Genomic DNA, 25,947 nt, shown 5'->3' with positions numbered 1-25,947 from the left:
ACAGGAAAGGAAGACCCAGAGTTACCTCTGCTGCAGAGGATAAGTTCATTAGAGTTAACTGCAACTCTGTTTGCAGCCCAAATAACTGTTTCACAGAGTTCAAGTAACAGACACATCCCAACATCAACTGTTCAGAAGAGACTGCGTGAATCAGGCCTTCATGGTCGAATTGCTGCAAAGAAACCACTACTAAAGGACACCAATAATAAGAAGAGACTTGCTTGGGCCAAGAAACACGAGTAATGGACATTAGACAGGTGGAAATCTGTCCTTTGGTCTGATGAGTCCAAATTTTAGATTTTTTTGTTCCAACCGCCGTGTCTTTGTAAGAAGCAGAGTAGGTGAACAGATGTTCTCTGCATGTGTGGTTCCCACCATGAAACATGGAGGAGGAGGAGTGATGGTGCTTTGCTGGTGACACTGTCAGTGATTTATTTAAAAATCAAGGCACACTTTTCTTTTACCCCATTTTCTCCCTAATTTTGTGGTATCCAATTGGTAGTTACAGTCTTGTTTCATCGCTGCAACTCCCTTACGGACTTGGGAGAGACGACGATAGAGAGCCGTGCATCCTCCGAAACACAACTCAACCAAGCCGCACTGCTTCTTAACACAATGCCCACTTAACCCGGAAGCTAGCCGCACCAATATGTCGGAGGAAACACTGTGCACCTGGCGACCATGTCAGCGTGCCCGCCACAGGAGTCGCTACTGCACGATGGGACAAGGACATCCCTGCCGGCCAAACCCTCCCCTAAGCCGGACGAAACTGGCCCAATTGTGCGCCGCCCCATGGGTCTCCCGGTTCGCGGAATTCAAGGCACGTTTAAAAAAACAACAACACATAAGCAGCATGGCTACCACAGCATTCTGCAGCGATACGCCATCCCATCTGGTTTGCGCTTACTGGTACTATATCATTTTTTGGGGGGGTTTGGTTGAGTTGGACCATAGAATGAAGGAAAAGCAGACAACAAGTGCTCAGCATATGTGGGAACTCCTTCGACTGTTGGAAAAGCATTCCTCATGAAGCTGGTTGAGAGAATACCAGTGTGCAAAGCTGTCATCAAGACAAAGGGTGGCTACTTTGAAGATTCTCAGATATAAAATATATTTAGATTTAACACTTTTTTGGTTACTACATGATTCCATATGAGTCACTTCATAGTTTTGATGACTTCACTATTATTCTACAATGTAGATAATAGTAAAAAAATGAAGAAAAACCCTTGAATGAGTAGGTGTGTCCACACTTTTGACTGGTACTGTAACTCATCACAGTGATGCACATAAATGAAAAGCTCATCAAAGGGCCTACTCGCACACTGTCCATACGCACTGTCTATATACAGGGCCAAATCTTGACTTTACATAATTAAGGCCTATACTGTATGTATAATTTGCATCAAAACATGTGCAGTAATGATAATTAACAGAAGGACTTCCATGAAAATTCCAGTCATGCACACTGTCTGTCTTCAACAGAAACCAAACTGAACCAAGCGGGGAGGGACCTACCTGAATATATCCAATAGAAACTCTGGTAGCACTTCATAATAACTCCACGTAATAAAGAATTTGTAATGGATTAGTAAATAGATTATTCATCATTTATTCATCATTACTTCATTCAGAAGACGTTTAATATAGGTCATTTAAACAATTTAATAATCATTAGTTATGTCTTTTTGCATGGCCTCGTCTAAAGTGTGTGCTATTTACACTTTATAGGTACTTTAGAAATGTTTTGAGTGACCAGTGTAACTTTTCACAAGAAGATGGACATGCCATTGGTAGACAGTCCAGCTGTACCTGATGCTCCTTAAGGTCTGAAAATAGCCTAGAATATACAGTATCAATGGTAAAAGAACAAGGACACAACACAGGATGTTTAAAGGTGCAATGCAGATGTTTTTATCTCAATATCAAATCATTTCTGGGTAACCTTAAAATGGTCAAAAAGAAACAAAAAATAGCTTCTTAGCAAAGAGAAATTTCTCAAGAAATAATTTTGCTAGGACTGTCTAGGAGTGGTCTGGGTGGGAGGGGAAACCTAAAAAACTACAGTAGCTGTTGTTGACAGAAGGTTTGGAGCTCTTTCTTAATGGTCTATTAACTCATTTACCCCCAGGCAGGCCAAAACTTCGTCCCACCAAAACAGGCAATTTTTTAAAAGTAGAATGGCATTATCATAATTTTCACAATTTCACATTATTATTTCAACCTCGTATTATTTCAAACTCATATTGTGGAAATATATATATGAAACACCGGAAAATCTAGTGTTTGACTGCGCTGGGCCTTTAAGGAAATATATCAATATATTCACGAAAACTGAACCCGAACCCAACTGCAGTCCCGCACCCTGTCTCCCACGGGAATGCAGCCCTCTATTGTAATGTGAATGTTTTACTAATGTTGTCAACCTTGGTTGTTCTCTCTATTCCTCCATTACTACCGATAGGCCTATGTGATTGAGGTAGATGTGTTCCATGTATGATTTGCAGATATAAATGTTACATCTATAACTTTAAAATGCTTCCAGTGCTTCAGTCCTTTAACCACAGACTATTTTCACACGGCTTCGTTTGGCGGCACTTTTACTGGGCCTTTAAAGGTAGTGACTCTTTAAACATAATGGGATAATTCAGCGAAGTTATGAATTCAGATATTTGTTTCCCTACCTCGCACGCAGTCTATAGACTGCTCTAAGGCGTGACTGCAATCCACACTTTGGTTTTGGTAGAAATATCACTGCCAAGAAATGCTAACGTTAGCATTTTCAGAATTAAAAAAAAAATGTTTACTCAGCATAGATTGTGCGTCCCTGGTGTAACTCGGGCAGTTGTTGTTATCCTGTACCTGTCCCGCAGGTGTGATGTTCTGATGTACCGAATGTACTGTGCAGGTGTTGTTACACGTGGTCTGCCACTGCGAGGACGATCAGCTGTCCGTCTTGTCTCCCTGTAGTGCTGTCTTTTTTCTTTTGGTGCTTTTCAGAGTCCGTAGAAAGGCCTCTTTATAGTGTCCTAAGTTTTCATAACTGTGACCTTAATTGTCTACCGTCTGTAAACTGTTAGTGTCTTAACAACCGTTCCACAGGTACATGTTCATTAATTGTTTATGGTTCATTGAACAAGCATGGGAAACAGTTGTTTAAACCCTTTACAATGATCTGTGAAGTTATTTGGATTTTTATGAATTATCTTTGAAAGACAGGGTCCTGAAAAAGGGGAGTTTTATTTTTCTGCTGAGTTTATATTAAACATTTTATGAATGAGTAATGATGAATAAGTGATGAATAAACTATTTACTGATCCATTATAAATGCTTTATTACATGGAGTTATTATAAAGTGATACCGAAACTTGTTTTCATTGTGAAACGATTTGCTATGGTGTGCACTAATGAATACACACTGTATCTCTAACAAGCCAAGATTGGGCTGGCAACCAACAGCCAGCTCTGGTGAAGAAGTGACTCCAGAACCTAAATATAGCAGGAGAATCACTGTAATAACCCCTTTAAAGAGAAGTCCATGTGCCTCCGCCCCAAATGGCGCTCTATCCCCAATAGTACATTACTGTTGACCAGCGCCCTATGTAAGGATTCGGAATAGGGTTCCATTTGGGACACAGATTCATCCTTATAATGAGGAAGCACTCTCTCTTTCTGGAGTCCAACCCTGGCATAGTTACAGACTGCAGACAGACTTGTTGACAGTCTCTCTCTCTCCAGTTAAACTTGGACCAAACAAATATGTGATTTTTTTTTGTAAAGTTCATCTGGACTGCTCTGAAATATTTGTAACTCGGCACTGCTAAGGGAAATATTTCGATAGAGTTTGAGAGTTGTGGGGAGAAGTATGCTCTATGCAGCATAGCACACACAAATACATAGGCTTAGATAGTCTGTCCTCTTACGGTCATAGGGCTGGTCAATAAATCTCTATCTATACCCTCATCCTCTTTATGAATTCTGAAAAAAGTTGATCCCTCTCCAGCTCTGACACGTGTTTCGTGCACTGTTTGTTATTCCCTTAAAAACGTGAATGTCAGGCTTTTACTGTAAACAAATGGTTGATACATGTGGGATTTTTCTGTGTTTTATAGGCAGCTCATTGGAATGCTGTAAGATTTATATTAATAAACAAATATAAAGATGCACTTTTACATTGAGCTTCCCTTTTATAATATATTCCATGTTAACTTCTAACTACAACTATTTCCACATTTGGATCCATTTGATATGAATTCCAGTCAGATTAATTCCTGTATGGACTTCGTACAAAAGCATTCCATAGAATTCCTGGTGTGATTCACTTTATCATCATGTAAGAAGAGTAGGATGCCACACGGTGGCAGTAGAATTCACTGCATGAAAAGTTTTATATATATATATTTATTTTTAATTTTATTTATTTATTTTACAAAAGGGGCCAAACGTTAAATCAACCACTTGTTGTTTCTAGCAAGTAGGAAAACATTTGTTTCTAATTGTTTAGTTAGGTGTATGTTTTGTCTCATCAAACCCTTTCTCTTTACACATGTAGGTTGGTCATACCACGTATAGGGCCTCGCCCAGCGTTTCCCAAACTCGGTCCTCGGGACCCCAAGGGGTGCACGTTTAGTTTTTTTCCTTAACACTACACAGCTGATTCAAATGATCAAAGCTTGAAGATTAGTTGATTATCTGAATTAGCTGTGTAGTGCTAGGGGCAAAAACCAAAATGTGCGCCACTTTTGATTGAACCTTTATAGGCCTAACTATCTAAATATTTCGATGTCATCTCAACAGTTGAGAATATGGGTATAGCCAAGCGTAGGATACGTTTTGAAATAACAAAATCTCATACAAGTAATTCGCTGTAATAGTTCCTATAATGCAGCAGCACTATTTCAAAAGAGTATGTATAAACTACGCATTGATGGTCAATGGCAAAAAAAAATTTTTACAGTGAATTTTATTGAAAGTAATTTTATTGTCATTTCTAATGCATGATGGTTTTGTTAAACAATCCAATTATCCAAAAAAGAACAGCATTGATCACCCGATAGTGATTCCATATGATCCATTTTACCATTACAGCACGTTATCACTACGTCAATACACCCCCCTCACCTTAAGAACCGTCGCCGTTTCTCCTGCTCCTCCTCCTCTCAGTCGTTTTATGCCCACCGAACTCCGTCCGCTTTAGAGCGACGGGGAGAAAAGAGAGCACAATAGAATAGTTTGCCTTAACATAACATGCTATTTTGCTGCTATTCACCTTCTGGAGTTTGAAATAGGACTATACGACGCGTGCACATTCACGGACCGAATAGTCTTATGATATTTTAATGCTACCGATAGAGGTTTCGGAAGGAGTGTGTTTCACCTCAAGGTATGTGCGTCTGCCGCCAACATCCAGAACGCGTCGACAGGTTGTCGGTGCATTGCCAACCTCAAATCGCAGATATGTTGCAAATATAAAGTGTTTGACATTTTTCAGCACATTTAACCAGGCCACCCCCTTTACGTGTCTTATTCTTCCTTGGAAATAGGAGTGATCCTACATCGTTTTCTCGATGTTATTATTTCAGAGGCTGATGGGAATCCCTACAAAGGTTTGACTTTTATCCAAGTGTAGGTTATGTGTTGCATATTGCCTGTAACCTAATCTGCTATTTGACTAGCCTACTTCATTTCATATTTGTAGGCCTATCAACTTTAACATAGCATAAATTTAAATACCCAAATAGTTTGTAATATTTGACTTTAATATTTTGTTGAATAATAAGGTTGTCGAGATACATGTTCTGTCTTATTATAGGCTTGAGGTCCATAGTAAACCTTTAGTCCTTATCGACATTTTGAAATTATTATAGCCTATCTCCGGGGTTTTCAGAGCTCTCATCAGGAACCCCGAGACCCCAGCCCGTTCCAAAATGTAAACTATGCAAAGTTTTGGAACGGGCTGGTGTCTCGGGGTTCCGGATGAGAGCTCTGAGCTAGCACACCTGATTCACCTGACCTCCAGACGTCGTGGAACGTATGGGGCCCCCGTTGATGGGTATGAAAAGTACTGGCCTATCTTATTTCTACCTGTATGATATTGATGATGATGGAGTCTCGCTCTTCATCGAGTTTGATACAGAGTATATCATTTGATAATAGCCACAACCTCGGTTGTAAGCCAATAGTCATAGACTGTTTTCTCTGCTACCGCACGGCAAGCGGTACCGGAGCGCCAAATCTAGGTCCTTAGTTAACAGCTTCTACACCCCAAGCCATGAGACTGCTGAACAATTAATCAAATGGCCACCGGACTATTACATTGACCCCCCCCCCCTCCATTTGTTTTGTACACTGCTGCTACTCGCTGTTTATTATCTATGCATAGTCACTTCACCCCTACCTACATGTAAAAATTAACTCAACTAACCTGCACTGTTGGTTAAGGGTTTGTAAGTAAGCATTTCACGGTAAGGTCTACACTTGTAATTCGGCGCATGTGACAAATAAAGTTAGATTTGATTTGATCTGAAAAGTCAATGTATGCATGTCTTTCCAATGAGTTGTAGAAATGTGGGGTGGTATTAGCCCATAAAGAAATAGACTATTTATCCAGTAGAAGCCTACACGTTTATAAACAGTAGCCTACACGTTTATATCAACATGTTGTGGATAATATAGGCTACAGGGTGAAGCAAATTGAAAAAGGCAGTGGTAGCCTAGTTATGTGAATATAATGGGGGAAATATAAGGGAAAATATGAAATAAAATGTAGATTAGCCTTATTGTGAACGTGTGATGATGATGCAGTAATAACATAGCTCCAAGAAAGTTGACGGCAGTACCAGCAAATGCGGTGCATATAGGTGATCTTTCATTATTAGTGCTGCGATCCATGGGACATCCCTACCCTAAACCCTAATCTTAAACCCGACCCTTACCCTAACCTTAACCATAACCCTTACCTGACCCTAACCTTAACCTACAACTTCTGAGCACATTCCCCAGACTTTGGTGTTCACAGAACATATTGTTCTTCACCTATAAAGTTTCTCAATGTTAACCAATGTGTAAAGCTTTGATATCCCTGTCACCACACAGGGCCTAAAGATTTATATAGGCCTATGCTTTTTATTTAGAGGGGGGGGTGAGACTAAACCAGGTGCCCCTTCAGTTTTGTCCTGTATATTATCGGTATAACATAAAGCTTATATGATAGTAGTTTACGGATATACCGTTCTGGTCAACAGTATTTGCCTGCATTACACAGCTATAAATAATATACATGAAATTGCAATCAGTTATGTGCTCTTAGAAATAGGCGAATAGAGACGCGCGCGCTTTGGCAAGCAAGGCAACAACAAGGCTCAAATTCTATGACATACAGTGTCCATTATAGCAGTTAGTCGAAAACAAGAATATTCCATATTTGCTTTTCAAGTGATTTTATTGGTTTATGTGGTTTTCTAATAGTATGTTATAGCCTATCTTGTAATCACAGTTGTGATCTTTTGGAATAATAATCCATTGAAATACATATTTTTGAAGTTAGTGGATACAGTTCTGTAGTCTATGCACATGAATAGGCCTAAATTATTTGATTTAGTAGGCTATTTTATGCAAGGCCTAATAATTATTTCGATTAGTAATGACGGTGTAAATGAAATTTTAGCCTATGTATTCATATAGCCTAAATCAATAATGATTCACATTTCTTGATGATTTTTCAGGTTTTATTTTTTTTAATTACTTACTTATTACTTACGTATTTTTATTCGAAGCAGTGACACCCTAATTCCTCCAATAAGAGCAAAGGTATCTTGAAAGTCTTTATCAGTTCAGTTCATAAACATGTAAGCTTCATATTCGATTAAGAATTGTTATATTTTAACCCAATAATTGAGAATGTATCATTTAAAGCCTAGATCAATTTAAAAACCAAATAATGTATTTCAATTAAATCGGTCATTCAGAACAATTAGTTCCTTTCGAAATGTAGGGTATCGGCTGGAATTAGATTTAGGCGTTCTTAATTATAAATATTCCTAAAAACCAAATGTAAAGTCACTTTGATTTAGAATACTGTCGATTAATAGATAAACATGTTCACGCTATGTTGCAATAGGCCTATTGAATTATTGAAATGTCACGATTTATGTAGATTACGTTTGTGTTCATGGACTGAGAAGTCCATTACTAAGTGTCGGTATTGAGCAATTCTATAGCCTACCACACCATTAATACCGTTAGTAATTATATTATCATATTATTATTATTATTATTATATTAACAGTTATTAGCGCATTATTATTCATATTGGTATTATTATTCAAAGTATATTAATGAATCCTCATGCTTTAGTTGGAATTTTGAATTCATGAATTTCTATGAATGTATTCGACAAAATTATCTTTATTTATTTGAAATATCCGGTATTGCATTTTTCCTCTCCAACATGGGACTGGGATGGATTTGGGCCGTTTCTGGGTTTGTGTAGCGGTGTGGCGTCAGCAGGTCACGGGGTTTAATCCCGACCTGTTTTTGGTCAATATTGGGGCAAAACCAGATATCCGGTTCGACCCCCAATCTGACTTCGGGTATCATATATGCAAATAAATAAACATGAATAGGACCACACACCACCTTCGGCTCCAACGTTAAATCTCAGTGTGTCAGGTGTTTAAAACTCTGTTGAGTAGACCGAATTTAGTAACCTATTAAGCCTAGCACATTTATTTTTATTTCCTATACATTTATCCATTCCGAGGCAATACTTGTATAGGATTTTATTCCTGTTGCAATATGTGCGCATTGCAGGTCGACTGTTTATGTAATTAATTCATACATTTGAATATTAAATATGTTTTCAAGAGGACACCGAAATATAATATCCACGGTCATGTTTAGGCCTTAGCCTACGTGTCTTTCATTGACTTTTGATGCGTTTTATTTCCCCTTTACAGTATATCCTCTTTCTCACTTTTCGGCGACGACAATCTGCCCTCAATGTTTTCCTTCTACACACTTGTTGACTGTAGGCTTGTATTTAGAGGGTAACTGTCCTTTTTTCTCTCTTCTCCTTCTCGTCCAGCGAACACGACGAAGGAAGGAGGGACGGGATGAAAACAGAGGAGACCCAATCATGTCTTCAGCAGCCTCCAGCCTCCACGCCATTCGGTGAGGAGTGAAATGGGACTGACATCTTGGGCCTGACTGGCACATAATTATTTTAACATTATAGTCCAATAATGAAATTAATATCCATTGAAATGTCAAAGGTTATAGTGACAGAACGTTTTAAATTCTGAACTTTATGTTATGCTATTTTTGTCATAAAATAATTATGGACCTTGCCGGTAGGTAATATCGAATTAACCAAAAAAAATCAAGTTCTGCTTGACATTTACAGATTTGGCCACACACACACACACACACACACACACACACACACACACACACACACACACACACACACACACACACACACACACACACACACACACACACACACACACACACACACACACACACACACAATATCCTCCAATGACGTGGACTTCGATTAAGGCAGCCTCCGTATCTCTCTGATTCAGATGGTTAGGGTTCAATGCGGAAGACATATTTAGGTTGAATGCATTCAGTTGTGCAACTGACTAGGTATCCCCTTTGCCCTGTGCCCCCTCTCTCCTCAGGTTCAGAACATATGGGCGGAGGGGGCGAGGTGTGCGCGGGGTGTGAGTCGCCCATTGCGGATCGCTTCCTACTGCGTGTCAACGAGCGCTCGTGGCACGAGACCTGCGTCAAGTGTGCGGTGTGTCTGAGCGCGCTTAGTGGGACATGCTACTGCAGAGACCGTCTGCTGTACTGCAAGCATGACTACGAAAAGTAAGAGAACGTCAATACTACTAAAATCCCAAAAGACACACACACACACACGTTAGAGATTGCGTTGTCTTAATCAATGTGTTTTGTCACCTAGTCCTTGTGCCACCCCTGAATCAGGTGTGCTGGTTTCGGGATAGAGCAAACTTGTGAAATGACTCACACACGTTAGAGTTTGCGTTGTCTTAATCAATGTGTTTTATCACCTCCTCCTTGTGCCACCCCTGAATCAGGTGTGCTGGTTTTGGGATAGAAAAAACTTGTGAAATGGCTCAGGAGCTTATAGGAACTGGTATATGTGGAATATATGACAGAACATATGGAAAACGTGTCAAAATCATTCCATGTAGGGCCCAGTGTCTGCGTGTTTCTGCTCCTCCCTTGAACTTGATTGATGAATTAAGGTCACATTAGTAAATAACTCCCCTCACCTAGTTGTCTAGGTCTAAATTGAAAGGAAAAAAATTAAACCTGCAGACACTAGTCCCTGAATGTTTGGTGGGTATATACATGAAACGCTTGATTGCTATTAGTGTGGCAGTAAGCTAGCGCCACTTTCCTCTCTGATAAATGTGCCTTGGTGTGGAGTTTCCATCAGTCTGGGGGGTCTGTTGGTCAGTATGTGTGGGTGTGTGTGCGTGCATGTGTTCAACGTGTGTGTATGCATGTGTGTGGTCGTGTGTGTGTGTTTGTTTGTTGGTGGTGTGTGTGAGATCCCTGGGGATGGATGGCTGAAGGACATAGCCTGCAGGTCGTTATCATTCTTGTGAAAAGTGTCAGACGACGTCCAGGCTCACAGACTCTCCCACTGTAGCAGACATCTGGATGAGAGAGAGGGGAGGGAGGGAGAGACAGACAAAAGGTTAGGTGAAGGGGGATATATAGTGGAGAGGGTAGTAGAGAAGTTTTCAGTTACTGCTTCTTTGTAAATGCTTAGCATGTAAATAATAGACAACTAAGATTAGTGTGTTTCGTTCCGGGGTAATTTGGGTGAGGTTAGTAGGGGGAATTGGAGTGCGACAGATATGAAATGGTATTGAGGTAATGAGTTCACTGTCTCAGTCCCTCTAAAAGTGTCTGCTACTTCAGTGCCTTCAGTAAGTAATCATACTCCATTACTTTTCCCACATTTTGTTGTGTTACAAGGTGGGATTAAAATGGATTTAATTGTCAACGATCTACACAAAATACTCTGTAATGTCAAAGCGGAAGAACAATTTATAATATTTGTAAAACATTAATGAAAAAAAATATATCTTGATTACATAAGTATTCAATCCCTGAGTCAATACATGTTAGAGTCACCTTTGGCGGCTATTACAGCTATGAGTCTTTCTGGGTAAGTCTCTTTGCACACCTGTATTGTACAATACTTGCACATTATTATTTTTGAAATTCTTCAAGCTCTATCAAATTGGTTGTTGATCATTGCTGGACAGCCAAGCGTTGCCATAGATTTTCAAGACAATTTTAAGTAAAAATTGTAACTATGCTACTCAGGAACATTCAATGTCTTCTTTGTAAGCAACTCCAGTGTAAATTTGGCATTGTGTTTTAGGTTATTGTCATGTTGAAAGGTGCATTTATATCGTGGTGTCTGTTGGAAAGCAGAGTGAACCAGGTTTTCCTCTAAGATTTAACCTCTGCTTAGCTCTATTCCGTTTATTTTTATCTTAAAAAACTCCCTAATCCTTGCCGATGACGAGCATACCCATAACATGATGCAGCCACCACCATGCTTGAAAACGTGAAGAGTTTGTGATCTGTTGTATTTTCCCCAAACATAACGCTTTGTATTCAGGACATAAAGTACATTTCTTTGCCGCTTTTTTTGTAGTATTACTTTAGTGTTCTGTTGCAAACAGGATGCATGTTTTAGAATATTTTTTATTCTGTACAAGCTTCCTTCTTTTGACTCTGTCAATTAGGTTAGTATTGTGGAGTAACTACAACATTGTTGATCGGTTCTCAGTTTTCGCCTATCACAGCCATTATACTCTGTATCTGTTTTAAAGTTACCATTAGCCTCATGGTGAAATCCTTGAGCGGTTTCCTTTCTCTCCGGCAACTGAGTTATGAAGGACACCTGTATCTTTGTAGTGACTGGGTGTATACTATCCAAAGTGTAGTTAATAACTTCACCATGCTCAAAGGGATATTCAATGTCTGCTTTTTTTTTAAAGTCACCTACCAATAGGTGCCCTTCTTAACGAGGCATTGGAAAACCTCACTGGTCTTTGTGGTTGAATCTGTCTTTGAAATTCATTGCTTGGCTGATGGACTTTACAGATAATTGTGTGTGTGGTACAGAGATGAGGTAGTCATCCAAAAATCATGTTAAACACTATTATTGCACACAGAGTGAGTCCATGCAACTTATTTTGTGACTTGTTCAGCACAAAGGGGTTGAATACATAGACTAAAGACAGTTCAGCTTTACATTTTTTATTAATTTGTAGAGATGGATAAAACATCATTCCCTTTGACATTATGGAGTATTGTGTGTAGGCCAAGGACACAACATCTCAATTTAATACATTTTAAATTCAGACTGTAACACAACAAAATGTCAAGGGGTGTGAATACTTTGACATATACAGTTTAGCTGTTACCCATGAGTTCAGGTGTCTAAGAAAATCTTGCTTATCGCATTCGATATTGGTACATACATATCATTATTGAAAGTATAGAATGGGTGACCATGTTGTATTGTCTAACCTAGATCAAAGACTTAACCTATACAGAGTAGACTTGCTCCCATGTTGTAAGTAGGCTATATATCTCTATATGAATCTCTCATATAGAGATAGATTTGAGTCTCTATACAGTGTATATGGGGAGGCAGGGTAGCTCAAGTGGTTAGAGCGTTGGACTAGTAACCGGAAGGTTGCAAGTTCAAATCCCCGAGCTGACAAGGTTCAAATCTGTCGTTCTGCCCCTGAACAGGCCGTTAACCCACTGTTCCTAGGCCGTCATTGAAAATAAGAATTTTTTCTTAACCGACTTGCCTAGTTAAATAAATGTAAAATAAAAAAATATACACTGCTCAAAAAGAATAAAGGGATCACTAAAATAACACATCCTCCACATCTGAATGAATTAAATATTCTTATATTCTTATTTTTCTTGACATTGTTAAATGTGCTGACAACAAAATCACACAAATTATCAATGGAAATCAAATTTGGATTTGGAGTCACACTCAAAATTAAAGTGGAAAACCACACTACAGGCTGATCCAACTTTGATGTAATGTCCTTAAAACAAGTATGACCTCCCTACAACGCCTGGGCATGCTCCTGATGAGGTGGTGGATGGTCTCCTGAGGGATCTCCTCCCAGACCTGGACTAAAGCATGGATGGAGCGAGACATGATGTCCCAGATGTGCTCAATTGGATTCAGGTCTGGGGAACGGGCGGGCCAGTCCATAGCATCAGTGCCTTCCTCTTGCAGGAACTGCTGACACACTCCAGCCACATGAGGTCTTGCATTAGGAGGAACCCAGGGCCAACCGCACCAGCATATGGTCTCACAAGGGGTCTGAGGATCTCATCTCGGTACCTAATGGCAGTCAGGCTACCTCTGGGGAGCACATGGAGGAAAAGAAATGCTACACCATGACTGACCCACCGCCAAACCGGTCATGCTGGAGGATGTTGCAGGCAGCAGAACGTTCTCCACGGCGTCTCCAGACTCTGTCACGTCTGTCACATGTGCTCAGTGTGAACCTGTTTTCATCTGTGAAGAGCACAGGGCGCCAGTGGGGAATTTGCCAATCTTGGTGTTCTCTGACAAATGCCAAACGCCCTGCACGATGTTGGGCTGTAAGCACAACCCACACCTGTGGACGTCGGGCCCTCATACCACCCTCATGGAGTCTGTTTCTGACCGTTTGAGCAGACACATGCACATTTGTGGCCTGCTGGAGGTCATTTTGCAGGGCTCTGGCAGTGCTCCTCCTGCTCCTCCTTGCACAAAGGCGGAGGTAGCGGTTCTGCTGCTGGGTTGTTGCCCTCCTACGTGCTCCTCCATGTCTCCTGATGTACTGGCCTGTCTCCTGGTAGCGCCTCCATGCTCTGGACACTACGCTGACAGGCACAGCAAACCTTCTTGCCACAGCTTGCATTGATGTGCCATCCTGAATGAGCTGCACTACCTGAGCCACTTGTGTGGGTTGTAGACTCCGTCTCATGCTACCACTAGAGTGAAAGCACCGCCAGCATTCAAAAGTGACCAAAACATCAGCCAGGAAGCATAGGAACTGAGAAGTGGTCTGTGGTCACCACCTGCAGAACCACTCCTTTATTGGGGGTGTCTTGCTAATTGCCTATAATTTCCACCTGTTGTCTATTCCATTTGCACAACAGCATGTGAAATGTATTGTCAATCAGTGTTGCTTCCTAAGTGGACAGTTTGATTTCACAGAAGTGTGATTGACTTGGAGTTACATTGTGTTGTTCCCTTAATTTTTTTGAGCAGGGTATATGTGCGTGTGTGTGTGTGTGTGTGTGTGTATATATGTGTTGAGTCTCTCTCTATATAGTGTGTACAGTTGAAGTCAGAAGTGTACATACACCTTACCCAAATACATTTCAACTCAGTTTTTCACAATTCCTGACATTTAATCATAGTAAGAATTCCCTGTCTTGGGTCAGTTAGGATCACCACTTTATTTTAAGAATGTGAAATGTCAGAATAATAGTAGAGAACATTATTTATTTAAGCTTTTATTTCTTTCATCATTCCCAGTGGGTCAGAAGTTTGGTATTTGGTAGCATTACCTTTAAATTGTTTAACTTGGGTCAAACATTTCGGGTAGCCTTCCACAAGCTTCCCACAATAAGTTGGATGAATTTTGGCCCATTCCTCCTGACAGAGATGGTGTAACTGAGTCAGGTTTGTAGGCCTCCTTCCTCGCAAACGCTTTTTCAGTTCTGCCCACACATTTTCTATAGGGTTGAGGTCAGGGCTTTGTGATGGCCACTCCAATACCTTGACTTTGTTGTCCTTAAGCCATTTTGCCACAACTTTGGGGTCATTGTCCATTTGGAAGACCCATTTGCGACCAAGCTTTAACTTCCTGACTGATTAAAAATCCTACAATGTGATTCTGATTTTTTTATTTATCATCATTTACATTTACATTTAAGTCATTTAGCAGACGCTCTTATCCAGAGCGACTTACAAATTGGTGCATTCACCTTATGACATCCAGTGGAACAGTCACTTTACAATAGTGCATCTAAATCTTAAAGGGGGGGGGGAGAGGGAATACTTATCCTATCCTAGGTATTCCTTAAAGAGGTGGGGTTTCAGGTGTCTCCGGAAGGTGGTGATTGACTCCGCTGTCCTGGCGTCGTGAGGGAGTTTGTTCCACCATTGGGGGGGCCAGAGCAGCGAACAGTTTTGACTGGGCTGAGCGGGAGCTGTACTTCCTCAGTGGTAGGGAGGCGGGGAGGCCAGAGGTGGATGAACGCAGTGCCCTTGTTTGGGTGTAGGGCCTGATCAGAGCCTGGAGGTACTGAGGTGCCGTTCCCCTCACAGCTCCGTAGGCAAGCACCATGATCTTGTAGCGGATGCGAGCTTCAACTGGAAGCCAGTGGAGAGAACGGAGGAGCGGGGTGACGTGAGAGAACTTGGGAAGGTTGAACACCAGACGGGCTGCGGCGTTCTGGATGAGTTGAAGGGGTTTAATGGCACAGGCAGGGAGCCCAGCCAACAGCGAGTTGCAGTAATCCAGACGGGAGATGACAAGTGCCTGGATTAGGACCTGCGCCGCTTCCTGTGTGAGGCAGGGTCGTACTCTGCGGATGTTGTAGAGCATGAACCTACAGGAACGGGCCACCGCCTTGATGTTGGTTGAGAACGACAGGGTGTTGTCCAGGATCACACCAAGGTTCTTAGCGCTCTGGGAGGAGGACACAATGGAGTTGTCAACCGTGATGGCGAGATCATGGAACGGGCAGTCCTTCCCGGGAGGAAGAGCAGCTCCGTCTTGCCGAGGTTCAGCTTGAGGTGGTGATCCGTCATCCACACTGATATGTCTGCCAGACATGCAGAGATGCGATTCGCCACCTGGTCATCAGAAGGGGGAAAGGAGAAGATTAGTTGTGTGTCGTCTGCATAGCAATGATAGGAGAGACCATGTGAGGTTATGACAGAGCCAAGTGACTTGGTGTATAGCGAGAATAGGAGAGGGCCTAGAACAGAGCCCTGGGGGACACCAGTGGTGAGAGCGCGTGGTGAGGAGACAGATTCTTGCCACGCCACCTGGTAGGAGCGACCTGTCAGGTAGGACGCAATCCAAGCGTGGGCCGCGCCGGAGATGCCCAACTCGGAGAGGGTGGAGAGGAGGATCTGATGGTTCACAGTATCGAAGGCAGCCGATAGATCTAGAAGGATGAGAGCAGAGGAGAGAGAGTTAGCTTTAGCAGTGCGGAGCGCCTCCGTGATACAGAGGAGAGCAGTCTCAGTTGAATGACTAGTCTTGAAACCTGACTGATTTGGATCAAGAAGGTCATTCAGAGAGAGATAGCGGGAGAGCTGACCAAGGACGGCACGTTCAAGAGTTTTGGAGAGAAAAGAAAGAAGGGATACTGGTCTGTAATTGTTGACATCGGAGGGATCGAGTGTAGGTTTTTTCAGAAGGGGTGCAACTCTCGCTCTCTTGAAGACGGAAGGGACGTAGCCAGCGGTCAGTGATGAGTTGATGAGCGAGGTGAGGTAAGGGAGAAGGTCTCCAGAAATGGTCTGGAGAAGAGGGGAGGGGATAGGGTCGAGCGGGCAGGTTGTTGGGCGGCCGGCCGTCACAAGACGCGAGATTTCATCTGGAGAGAGAGGGGAGAAAGAGGTCAGAGCACAGGGTAGGGCAGTGTGAGCAGAACCAGCGGTGTCGTTTGACTTAGCAAACGAGGATCGGATGTCGTCGACCTTCTTTTCAAAATGGTTGACGAAGTCATCTGCAGAGAGGGAGGAGGGGGGGAGGGGGAGGATGATTCAGGAGGGAGGAGAAGGTGGCAAAGAGCTTCCTAGGGTTAGAGGCAGATGCTTGGAATTTAGAGTGGTAAGAAAGTGGCTTTAGCAGCAGAGACAGAGGAGGAAAATGTAGAGAGGAGGGAGTGAAAGGATGCCAGGTCCGCAGGGAGGCGAGTTTTCCTCCATTTCCGCTCGGCTGCCCGGAGCCCTGTTCTGTGAGCTCGCAATGAGTCATCGAGCCACGGAGCGGGAGGGGAGGACCGAGCCGGCCTGGAGGATAGGGGACATAGAGAGTCAAAGGATGCAGAGAGGGAGGAGAGGAGGGTTGAGGAGGCAGAATCAGGAGATAGGTTGGAGAAGGTTTGAGCGGAGGGAAGAGATGATAGGATGGAAGAGGAGAGAGTAGCGGGGGAGAGAGAGGGAAGGTTGGGACGGCGCGATACCATCCGAGTAGGGGCAGTGTGGGAGGTGTTGGATGAGAGCGAGAGGGAAAAGGATACAAGGTAGTGGTCGGAGACTTGGAGGGGATTTGCAATGAGGTCAGTGGAAGAACAGCATCTAGTAAAGATGAGGTCGAGCGTATTGCCTGCCTTGTCTGTCATAGTTGAAGTGTACCTATGATGAAAATTACAGGCCTCTCTCATCTTTTTATGTGGGAGAACTTGCACAATTGGTGGCTGACTAAATACTTTTTTGCCCCACTGTATATAGTATACATATGAGTCTCTCTCTTTCTATATAGTGTGTGTACTGTGTATGTCTGTCTCTGTGAGAGACTTGGCACACATCTTTACTTATGACCTTCAGAAGATCAGTAACAATGTTTCCTTTTGTTCCCTGCAGTCATTCCATCAGCACCACACACACACACACACTGTATGATAATTGGAAGTGAGTGAGTGTCTGTGTATAAGAACTTTACTAGAAATAGTGGAAAGCTTAATATTGGAGGAAGGTCTCTTTTTTTGCTGTAACCCTTTGCGGTCTGGAGTTGTGTGCTTAGGTGTAGATTCAACCAGTTTGTACAAATGTGACTGGGTGCATCCAATGGCAATGTCCGCGATAGGTATAACACGGGGAGCCGCTTGCTGATTTGACAATTCCAACGCAGTTCCACCTCCAACATCATCTAAATAAAACAATAATACTGCTATGCAGTTGTCGGTTATCGCGGGCTAAAGTGGATCTGATTGAATCGAGTACTTACTGTATCATTCCCATAGCACTCTCATAGTGACCTTGTAATGGCCGACTAGGTCTCCTGAACCCAGATCTCCCAGTGTTAGTCCTAAGACTGTGTTAGTCCACTGAGCTAAGCCTAGGTATTAGCTTGTGGAGCTAATCAGAATTTCAATTGTGAATTTGGAGGTGGGGGATTATGGTTGGAGTTGGATTTAGGGTTAGGGTTGAACCGGGATGTGGTCTTGAAGCCAGAGTAATGGTAGTGGTTGAAGCTAGAGTAAGGGTAGTGGTTGAAGCTAGGGTAAGGGTAGTGGTTGAAGCCAGGGTAAGGGTAGTGGTTGAAGCACGGGTAAGGGTAGTGGTTGAAGCTAGAGTAAGGGTAGTGGTTGAAGTTAGGGTTATGGTTGAACCGGGATGTGGACTTGAAGCTAGAGTAAGGGTAGTGGTTCAAGCTAGGGTAAGGGTAGTGGTTGAAGCTAGAGTAAGGGTAGTGGTTGAAGCTAGAGTAAGGGTAGTGGTTGAAGCTAGAGTAAGGGTAGTGGTTGAAGCTAGAGTAAGGGTAGTGGTTGAAGCTAGAGTAAGGGTAGTGGTTGAAGCTAGAGTAAGGGTAGTGGTTGAAGCTAGAGTAAGGGTAGTGGTTGAGGCTAGAGTAAGGGTAGTGGTTGAGGCTAGAGTAAGGGTAGTGGTTGAGGCTAGAGTAAGGGTAGTGGTTGAGGCTAGAGTAAGGGTAGTGGTTGAAGCTAGAGTAAGGGTAGTGGTTGAGGCTAGAGTAAGGGTAGTGGTTGAGGCTAGAGTAAGGGTAGTGGTTGAGGCTAGAGTAAGGGTAGTGGTTGAGGCTAGAGTAAGGGTAGTGGTTGAGGCTAGAGTAAGGGTAGTGGTTGAGGCTAGAGTAAGGGTAGTGGTTGAGGCTAGAGTAAGGGTAGTGGTTGAGGCTAGAGTAAGGGTAGTGGTTGAGGCTAGAGTAAGGGTAGTGGTTGAGGCTAGAGTAAGGGTAGTGGTTGAAGTTAGGGTAGGGGTAGTGGTTGAAGTTGGGGTAGTGGTTGAAGCTAGGGTAGGGGTAGTGGTTGAAGCTAGGGTAAGGGTAGTGGTTGAAGCTAGGGTAAGGGTAGTGGTTGAAGCTAGGGTAAGGGTAGTGGTTGAAGCTAGGGTAAGGGTAGTGGTTGAAGCTAGGGTAGTGGTTGAAGCTAGGGTAGTGGTTGAAGCTAGGGTAGTGGTTGAAGCTAGGGTTAGGGTAGTGGTTGAAGCTAGGGTTAGGGTAGTGGTTGAAGCTAGGGTAGTGGTTGAAGCTAGGTAAGGGTAGTGGTTGAAGCTAGAGTAAGGGTAGTGGTTGAAGCTAGGGTTAGGGTAGTGGTTGAAGCTAGGGTTAGGGTAGTGGTTGAAGCTAGGGTTAGGGTAGTGGTTGAAGCTAGAGTAAGGGTAGTGGTTGAAGCTAGGGTTAGGGTTACTCATTACATGAGGAGCATGGTTCCACTCTGCTGAGCCCTGCTGTTTGCCTCCTCCCGCTACAGTATCTCCGTCTAGCCATTGTTTTCAAATATTTTCATGTTAGTCCTTTTTCTTAGGCGAGAGTTGTGTGTTTTTATTACACACAATTTCCAAGACAGGCAAAGAGACACAGACCGCTGCCCATACAGACTCTCCAGTATCCCCCAATCACACTCTGATACACACTTCCCACAGAGCAACAGAGAGCAGTCTCCGGGCTGACCTAGGTCTCAGACCAATAAAGGCCCTGCGCCCCTGGGGCCCGGCTGGCGACTAGAGCCTGGAGGAGCCTGGAGCCCAGGTTCAGTCTAAAGTGGGGGGCTCTGAGGCCTATCTACACCCCCCGCTCACCAGGCAACAGATAGCCTGCTCCTACTGCACACACATATGGGTTGGATATCAACATTTAGAACACTACAGTGGATATCACTGTATCACGATAGGTGGTGGTATTGTTGGTAAAAACACCATTGATGTTTTTAGTAGTAGAGACAGTGGAGAGAGACAGGAAACGAAAGTTAGAGGTTTGTGTGGAAAGTACGGAGGGACTGGGATTCGGAGCGGAGACCCCAAGAGTTTCAGCCAAGACCAACGTTTACTGACCAAACAATCTCTCAAACTGCCAGGCCAGAAGCCCACCTTCTCATCTTACATGGTTATATGTGGAATCACTGTTGTCCTATGCTGGGATTAAGAACAGACAAATCATGTCTTCCACACAGATACAGTATCTCTCCCACCCATCCCCCTTATCCTTCTCCCTATCTCGCTCCTCCTCTCTCCATTACCTCGTTCATCACTGTCTGGTTTGTAATAATATTTCTCGATTCCAAACCTCATTTCCCTCTCGTTGAGATTGATAGCAGTGATGACACCAATCAGTTTATCTCTCTGTTTATCCCTCGTTTTCTCTTAATCGTCTCTCCGCTCAGCGCCTCTTTGTGTCTCAGGATGGGAGGAGACAGGAGAGTGGGATGGAGGGAGGGGGTTGATTGGACACAGTGCTAATTACCAAATGTATTCAGCCACTCCAGTGATGGCAAGCCTAAGAGAATAACTATATACTCACAGTACCATTATATAGTTATATTCTGTATGTACTGTAATATACAGTATAACTGTGCTAGGAGATGGATAATTAGTTAGTATGCACAGTGGAGGGAATGGGTTAAATCAAGACATTCTACCCCATACTGCTAAAACATATACTGCTAAAACATATATGCCAAAAACCCACAAAGCTGATTGATCAACACAACTGCAGCAAGCCTACTGTGCAATGGAGTACATAGTCTGAACCGAAGCATAACCTATTGCAGCCAATGATATCCACTCTGAAGTATACTCACTTTTTTTGTAGAATTGTTAGGAATTGTTAGAAAATGTTTGCACTCACTATAGTTCAGTCTGAGGGGTTGTAGGAGTGCGTTTGGGATATATTGTTGGTCTTGGCTCATACATGGTTGTCCACATGGGGTATGGGCAGGCAGACAGACAGACACAGACAACTTTAGTACTCCATATCCAGACTGAGGAGTAGTATTGTGGTTTTTAACACAATGTCTTGTCTCCATCTGAAATGACACTAAATGGCATTAAAGTATTTCACTATAGTGCACTATATAGGGAATAGGTTACCATTCTGGTCAAAAGTAGTGCCTATATATAAGTAAAATTGTGCTATTTCAGACACACTCCTTCTCTTCCACCAGACACACAGTAAGGGTTCTTACGTCACCTCCCAGCTCAGGTCAACAGGTGATGAAAGAGGTGTGAAAGAGAGAAGAGGTAGGAAGAGAAAATAGATGGAGAAACAGAACCTTACAGTGATACATTTATATCAAGGCATGCATTGTGCCAAAACAATACAGAGAGAAAGGACATAAAGAGAATAGAGATGTGACTGAAAATGAGGAGAAGTTGGAGAAAGTTGATAAATTGCAGATGGGGAGTGAGAATTGGATAAAAGCAAGAGAGAGCAAAAGAGAGATTTAGGAGAAGACAAGAGGAGGAAGGTGAGGTGTGAGCCGAGGTGTGTCTGTGTCACCCCCCAGTAATATTGCCATAGTTTTTGCATAATGCCCGATGAGTCCCCCATCATCTGGCCTCCCCCACAACAATTTCATTACAGACAGCTAATAAATGTTTCATGGAAGAACAAGCTGCTCGCCTCGCCGTTATTAAATCTGAGATAATAAAAGAAGAAGAGCGAGAGAAAAAAAGAGAAAAGAAAAGATGGGAGTGAACCTGAGAGAGGGAGGGAGAGAGACAGAGAGAGGCAGAGAGAGAGCGGTGTCAACATTCTCAAATCGGGGGGCTGTATCTCCTGTTTCTGGGGCAACGAGTCTCCTCCCCTCCCCAGTCTTCCTCCACCCTCCCCCTGCATCCCTCTCCACCAGAGAGAGACAGGAAATGAGAAACCGCCAGACAGGATATTGCGTTCTGGTGGCCTGGGGATTAGCTTTTATCTAAACACACACACACACACACACACTCATCCATGTCCTCACACATATCACATTCCTCTCACACTCTCCCAAGCATCAAGCACAGTTTTCAGTTGTTACTCTTTGCAGGTATATTACATTTTTTCATGTGATGCCATATCTGAACTGTCATTAAAGGGTAGTCTTTCAGTCGAGATCAGAGTATGAAATATCTAAAGTATTATTGTGAACAGTGTAAATAGTTGCACTGAGAGTCAATGGAGAGACTGGTCTGCTAGTAATAGACCTTGATATTGTATTTTATACTAATCAGAGAGTCATTCATACTGTATACCTCAAAATGTTTGGAAATCAAATAAGACTGTCTGATGCACGTTGTCTATAAGTACACATAGGCTTTGAAGGAAATGCCTTCCATCTGCATATGTGTGTGTGATTGCAAGTTGTTTCTGTTTGTATATCACTGTTCTGTGATGTACCGTGTCTGTGACCCATACACTCAAAAGAATGCTGTGTTAAAAACAACCCAATTTGGATTATTTGGTAACCCAACGCTAGCTAAATATTGGACAGAACACACGCTAGGTTATTTTGACCCAGACCCAGACAAGTTGAGTTGTTGGGATTATCCAAACATGGGTTAATTTAACCATCAATTGTGTAGTTTTTACTCTCATGCTGAGTTGACCTAGCAGCTAGGTCTGTTTTAATATAATCCTTAAATTATTTTCAGCTAGGTCAACTCAGCTTTATTGGCCACCTGTTATTTTGTTTTTGCATTTGACACATTCTTTTATAATGTGAAGATAATTTATTACATGCTGTATTATTAACTGGGTGGTTCGAGCCCTGAGTGCTGATTGGCTGACAGCCGTGGTATGTTTAAGAAATAAAGCCCAAGGCAGTGTGGTATATGACCAATATACCATGGCTAAAGGGCTGTCAGCCAATCAGCATTCATGGCTCAAACCAACCAGTATATAAAAGACTGTGTACGACAGAAGTTATTTTTACTGTTCTAGGTACGTTGGTAACCAGGTTACAATAGCATTAAGGTACCTCTGGGGCAGTGGTGTAAAGTACTTAAGTAAAAGTACTTTAAAGTACTACTTAAGTAGTTTTTTTGCATATCTTTACTTTGCTTTTTATATTTTTGACAACTTTTGCTTCATTACATTCCTTTAAAATGATGTACTTTGGTCATTTTCCCTGACACCCAAAAGTACTTGTTACATGATGAATGCTTAGCAGAACAGGTAAATAGTCCAATTCACACACTTATCAAGAGAACACGTGGTTATCCCTACTGCCTCTGATCTGGCAGACTCACTAAATATAAATGCATTGTTTTTAAATTATGTCTGAGTATTGGAGTGTACCCCTGACTATCTGTACATCTGTACATTTTAAAAACATGAAAATGGTGCCATCTGCTTTGCTTAATATAAGGAATTTGAAATTATTTATACTTTTACTTTTGATACTTAAGTATGACAATTGGGTACTTTTTCCACCACTGCTCGGGGGTTTGTGATATATGGCCAATATACACTACATGGCCAAATGTATGTGGACATGTGCTCGTCGAACAGCTCATTCCAAAATCATGGGCATTAATATGGAGTTGGCCCCCTCATTTGCTGCTATAACAGACTCCACTCTTCTGGGAAGGCTTTCCATTAGATGTTGGAACATTGCTGCAGGGACTTGCTTCCATTCAGCCACGAGCATTAGTGAGGTCGGGCACTGATGTTGGGCGATTAGGCCTGGCTCGCAGTCGGCGTTCCAATTCATCCCAAAGGTATTAGATGGGTTTGAGGTCAGGGCTCTGTGCGGGCCAATCAAGTACTTCCACACCAATCTTGACAAACCATTTCTGTATGGACCTCGCTTTGTGCACGGGGACATTGTCATGCTTTCCCCAAACTGTTGCCACAAAGTTGGAAGCACAGAATCGTCTAGAATGTCATTGTATGCTGTAGCATTAAGATTTCTCTCCACTGGAACTAAGGGGCCTAGCCCGAACCATGAAAAACATCCCCAGATCATTATTCCTCCTCCACCAAACTTTACACTTGACACTATGCATTCGGACTCAGGAGCATTCTCTCCCAGATTCGTTCGTCTGACTGCAGATGGTGAAGTGTGATTCATCACTCCAGAAAATACATTTCCACTGCTCCTGAGTCCAATAGCAGCAAGCTTTACACCACTCCAGCCAATGCTTGATATAGTGCATGGTGATCTTAGGCTTGTGTGAGGCTGCTCGGCCATGGAAACCCATTTCATAAAGCTTCAGACGAACAGTTCTTGTGCTGACGTTTCTTCCGGAGGCAGTTTGGAACTCTGTAGTGAGTGTTGCAAATGAGGATAGACCATTTTTGCACGCTATGTGCTTCAGCACTCAGCGTTCTGTTCTGTGAGCTTGTGTGGCTTACCACGTCGCGGCTGAGCCATTGTTGCTCCTATACATTTACACTTCCCAATAACAGCACTTACAGTTGACTGGGGCAGCTCTAGTAGGGCAGAAATTCGATGAACTGAGTTGTTGGAAAGGTGGCATCCTATGACGGTGCCATGTTAAAAGTCACTGAGCTCTTCAGTAAGGCCATTGTCAATGTTTGTCTATGGAGATTGCAAGGCTTGTGTGCTCGATTTTATACACCTGTCAGCAACGCGTGTGGCTGAAATAGCCAAACTAATTTGAAGGGGTGTCCACACACTTTTGTTCCACGGCTAAGAGCTGTGTCCAGGCATTCCGCGTTGCATTGTGTGTAAGAACAACCCTTAGCTGTGGTATATTGGCCATATACCACACACCACCTCGGGCCTCATTGCTTAATTATAATAAGGTATACCACCTTATTGTATCGCAACAGTGGGATTTACATACGCTTTTAGGGGAACTCATACACTTATGTAAGCTTTATGGATCTAAACGTGTGATAACTATACAACAGAACAGATTAACAGGAATTATGTTTACTCTCATGGGTGGCTAAAAATAACTATCTGAAAGCAACAACCCTATTAAACTAGGCCTCCAGTCTAATGATCTGACCTGCTGGATCAATAACCCAGCACCAATGACCCAGCAGTTTTTAAAGAAAACCACGCAACCAAGTGACCAAACACCTGCAACCCAGCAGTTGGGTCAACCAAACAACCAAGCATTTTTTTGTGTATGTGTCTGTTTTTGTATGTGGGCATCTTAGTGTGTGAGTCACAAGCGTGTGTGTGTGTGTGTGTGTGTGTGTGTGTGTGTGTGTGTGTGGTGGCGGGGGGAGCTGTATCGTGGGGAATGCTGGGAAATTTTAATAACTCAGAAGCAGTGCAGGGAGATTTAATAAAAGGAGATGATGTGATTACTGAACCCTGGCTCTGAGCCATCCTGCTTCACAGTGCAATATCCGCTCACACACACACTTGAACGTGCACACACACATGTACGTGGACACACACAATCACACACACATGCTCACACACCAAAATAAAATTATACTAAAGCTATACTAAGATTGTAACATCCAGATTCACTGTAAAGATACCATTACCCACAACCTCACCCAAGCTTACATTTCCAATATGCTAAAACAAACATTCACTGATAGCTGACAATACAAAACCCAATACACATTTTCACTAATCCATTCACATGGATGGACACATACCGAACATGCATGCTTACGCACATAGGAGCAAGCAGGTCCACATACACATCAACATACAACTAACACATGCATAACATAATCTTTGCTGAGATCTGAGGACTTGCATTCGCTCCCCAAGCTAATGTCTCAACAGTCATAACCCACTGGGGTTCGAACCCAGTCAATCTCATTGGTGCCGTGAATTGGGGAGGTCAAAGTGCCAAGCAGGGTAAAATCTAACTCCGTTTGCTTACGAATGCTTGTGATAATTTCGGAGATGCCTATATAGGCTTTATAAAGGGTTTATGAAGGCTTCATTATGTTTTGTCTA

General features: G+C 42.7%; 1 protein-coding gene across 1 annotated transcript in view; it reads left to right on the top strand.

The window, feature by feature from the left end:
* Positions 1–5,180: 5,180 nt before the first annotated feature.
* The window catches only part of LOC124015117 (LIM homeobox transcription factor 1-alpha-like), a 30,337-nt gene continuing 9,570 nt past the window's right edge, over positions 5,181–25,947 (top strand). The window contains exons 1-3 of the mRNA XM_046330067.1: positions 5,181–5,383; positions 9,086–9,171; positions 9,687–9,879. Of these exons, the coding sequence (XP_046186023.1) occupies positions 5,340–5,383; positions 9,086–9,171; positions 9,687–9,879 (323 nt within the window). The 5' untranslated portion in view covers positions 5,181–5,339. The remainder of the gene's footprint in view (positions 5,384–9,085; positions 9,172–9,686; positions 9,880–25,947) is intronic.

The sequence above is a fragment of the Oncorhynchus gorbuscha genome, linkage group LG26, assembly GCF_021184085.1.
Source record: "Oncorhynchus gorbuscha isolate QuinsamMale2020 ecotype Even-year linkage group LG26, OgorEven_v1.0, whole genome shotgun sequence".
NCBI classification, from domain to species: domain Eukaryota; kingdom Metazoa; phylum Chordata; class Actinopteri; order Salmoniformes; family Salmonidae; genus Oncorhynchus; species Oncorhynchus gorbuscha.
The sequence above is the reverse complement of the archived record's forward strand: the minus strand, read 5'-3'. Positions and strand labels throughout refer to the sequence as shown.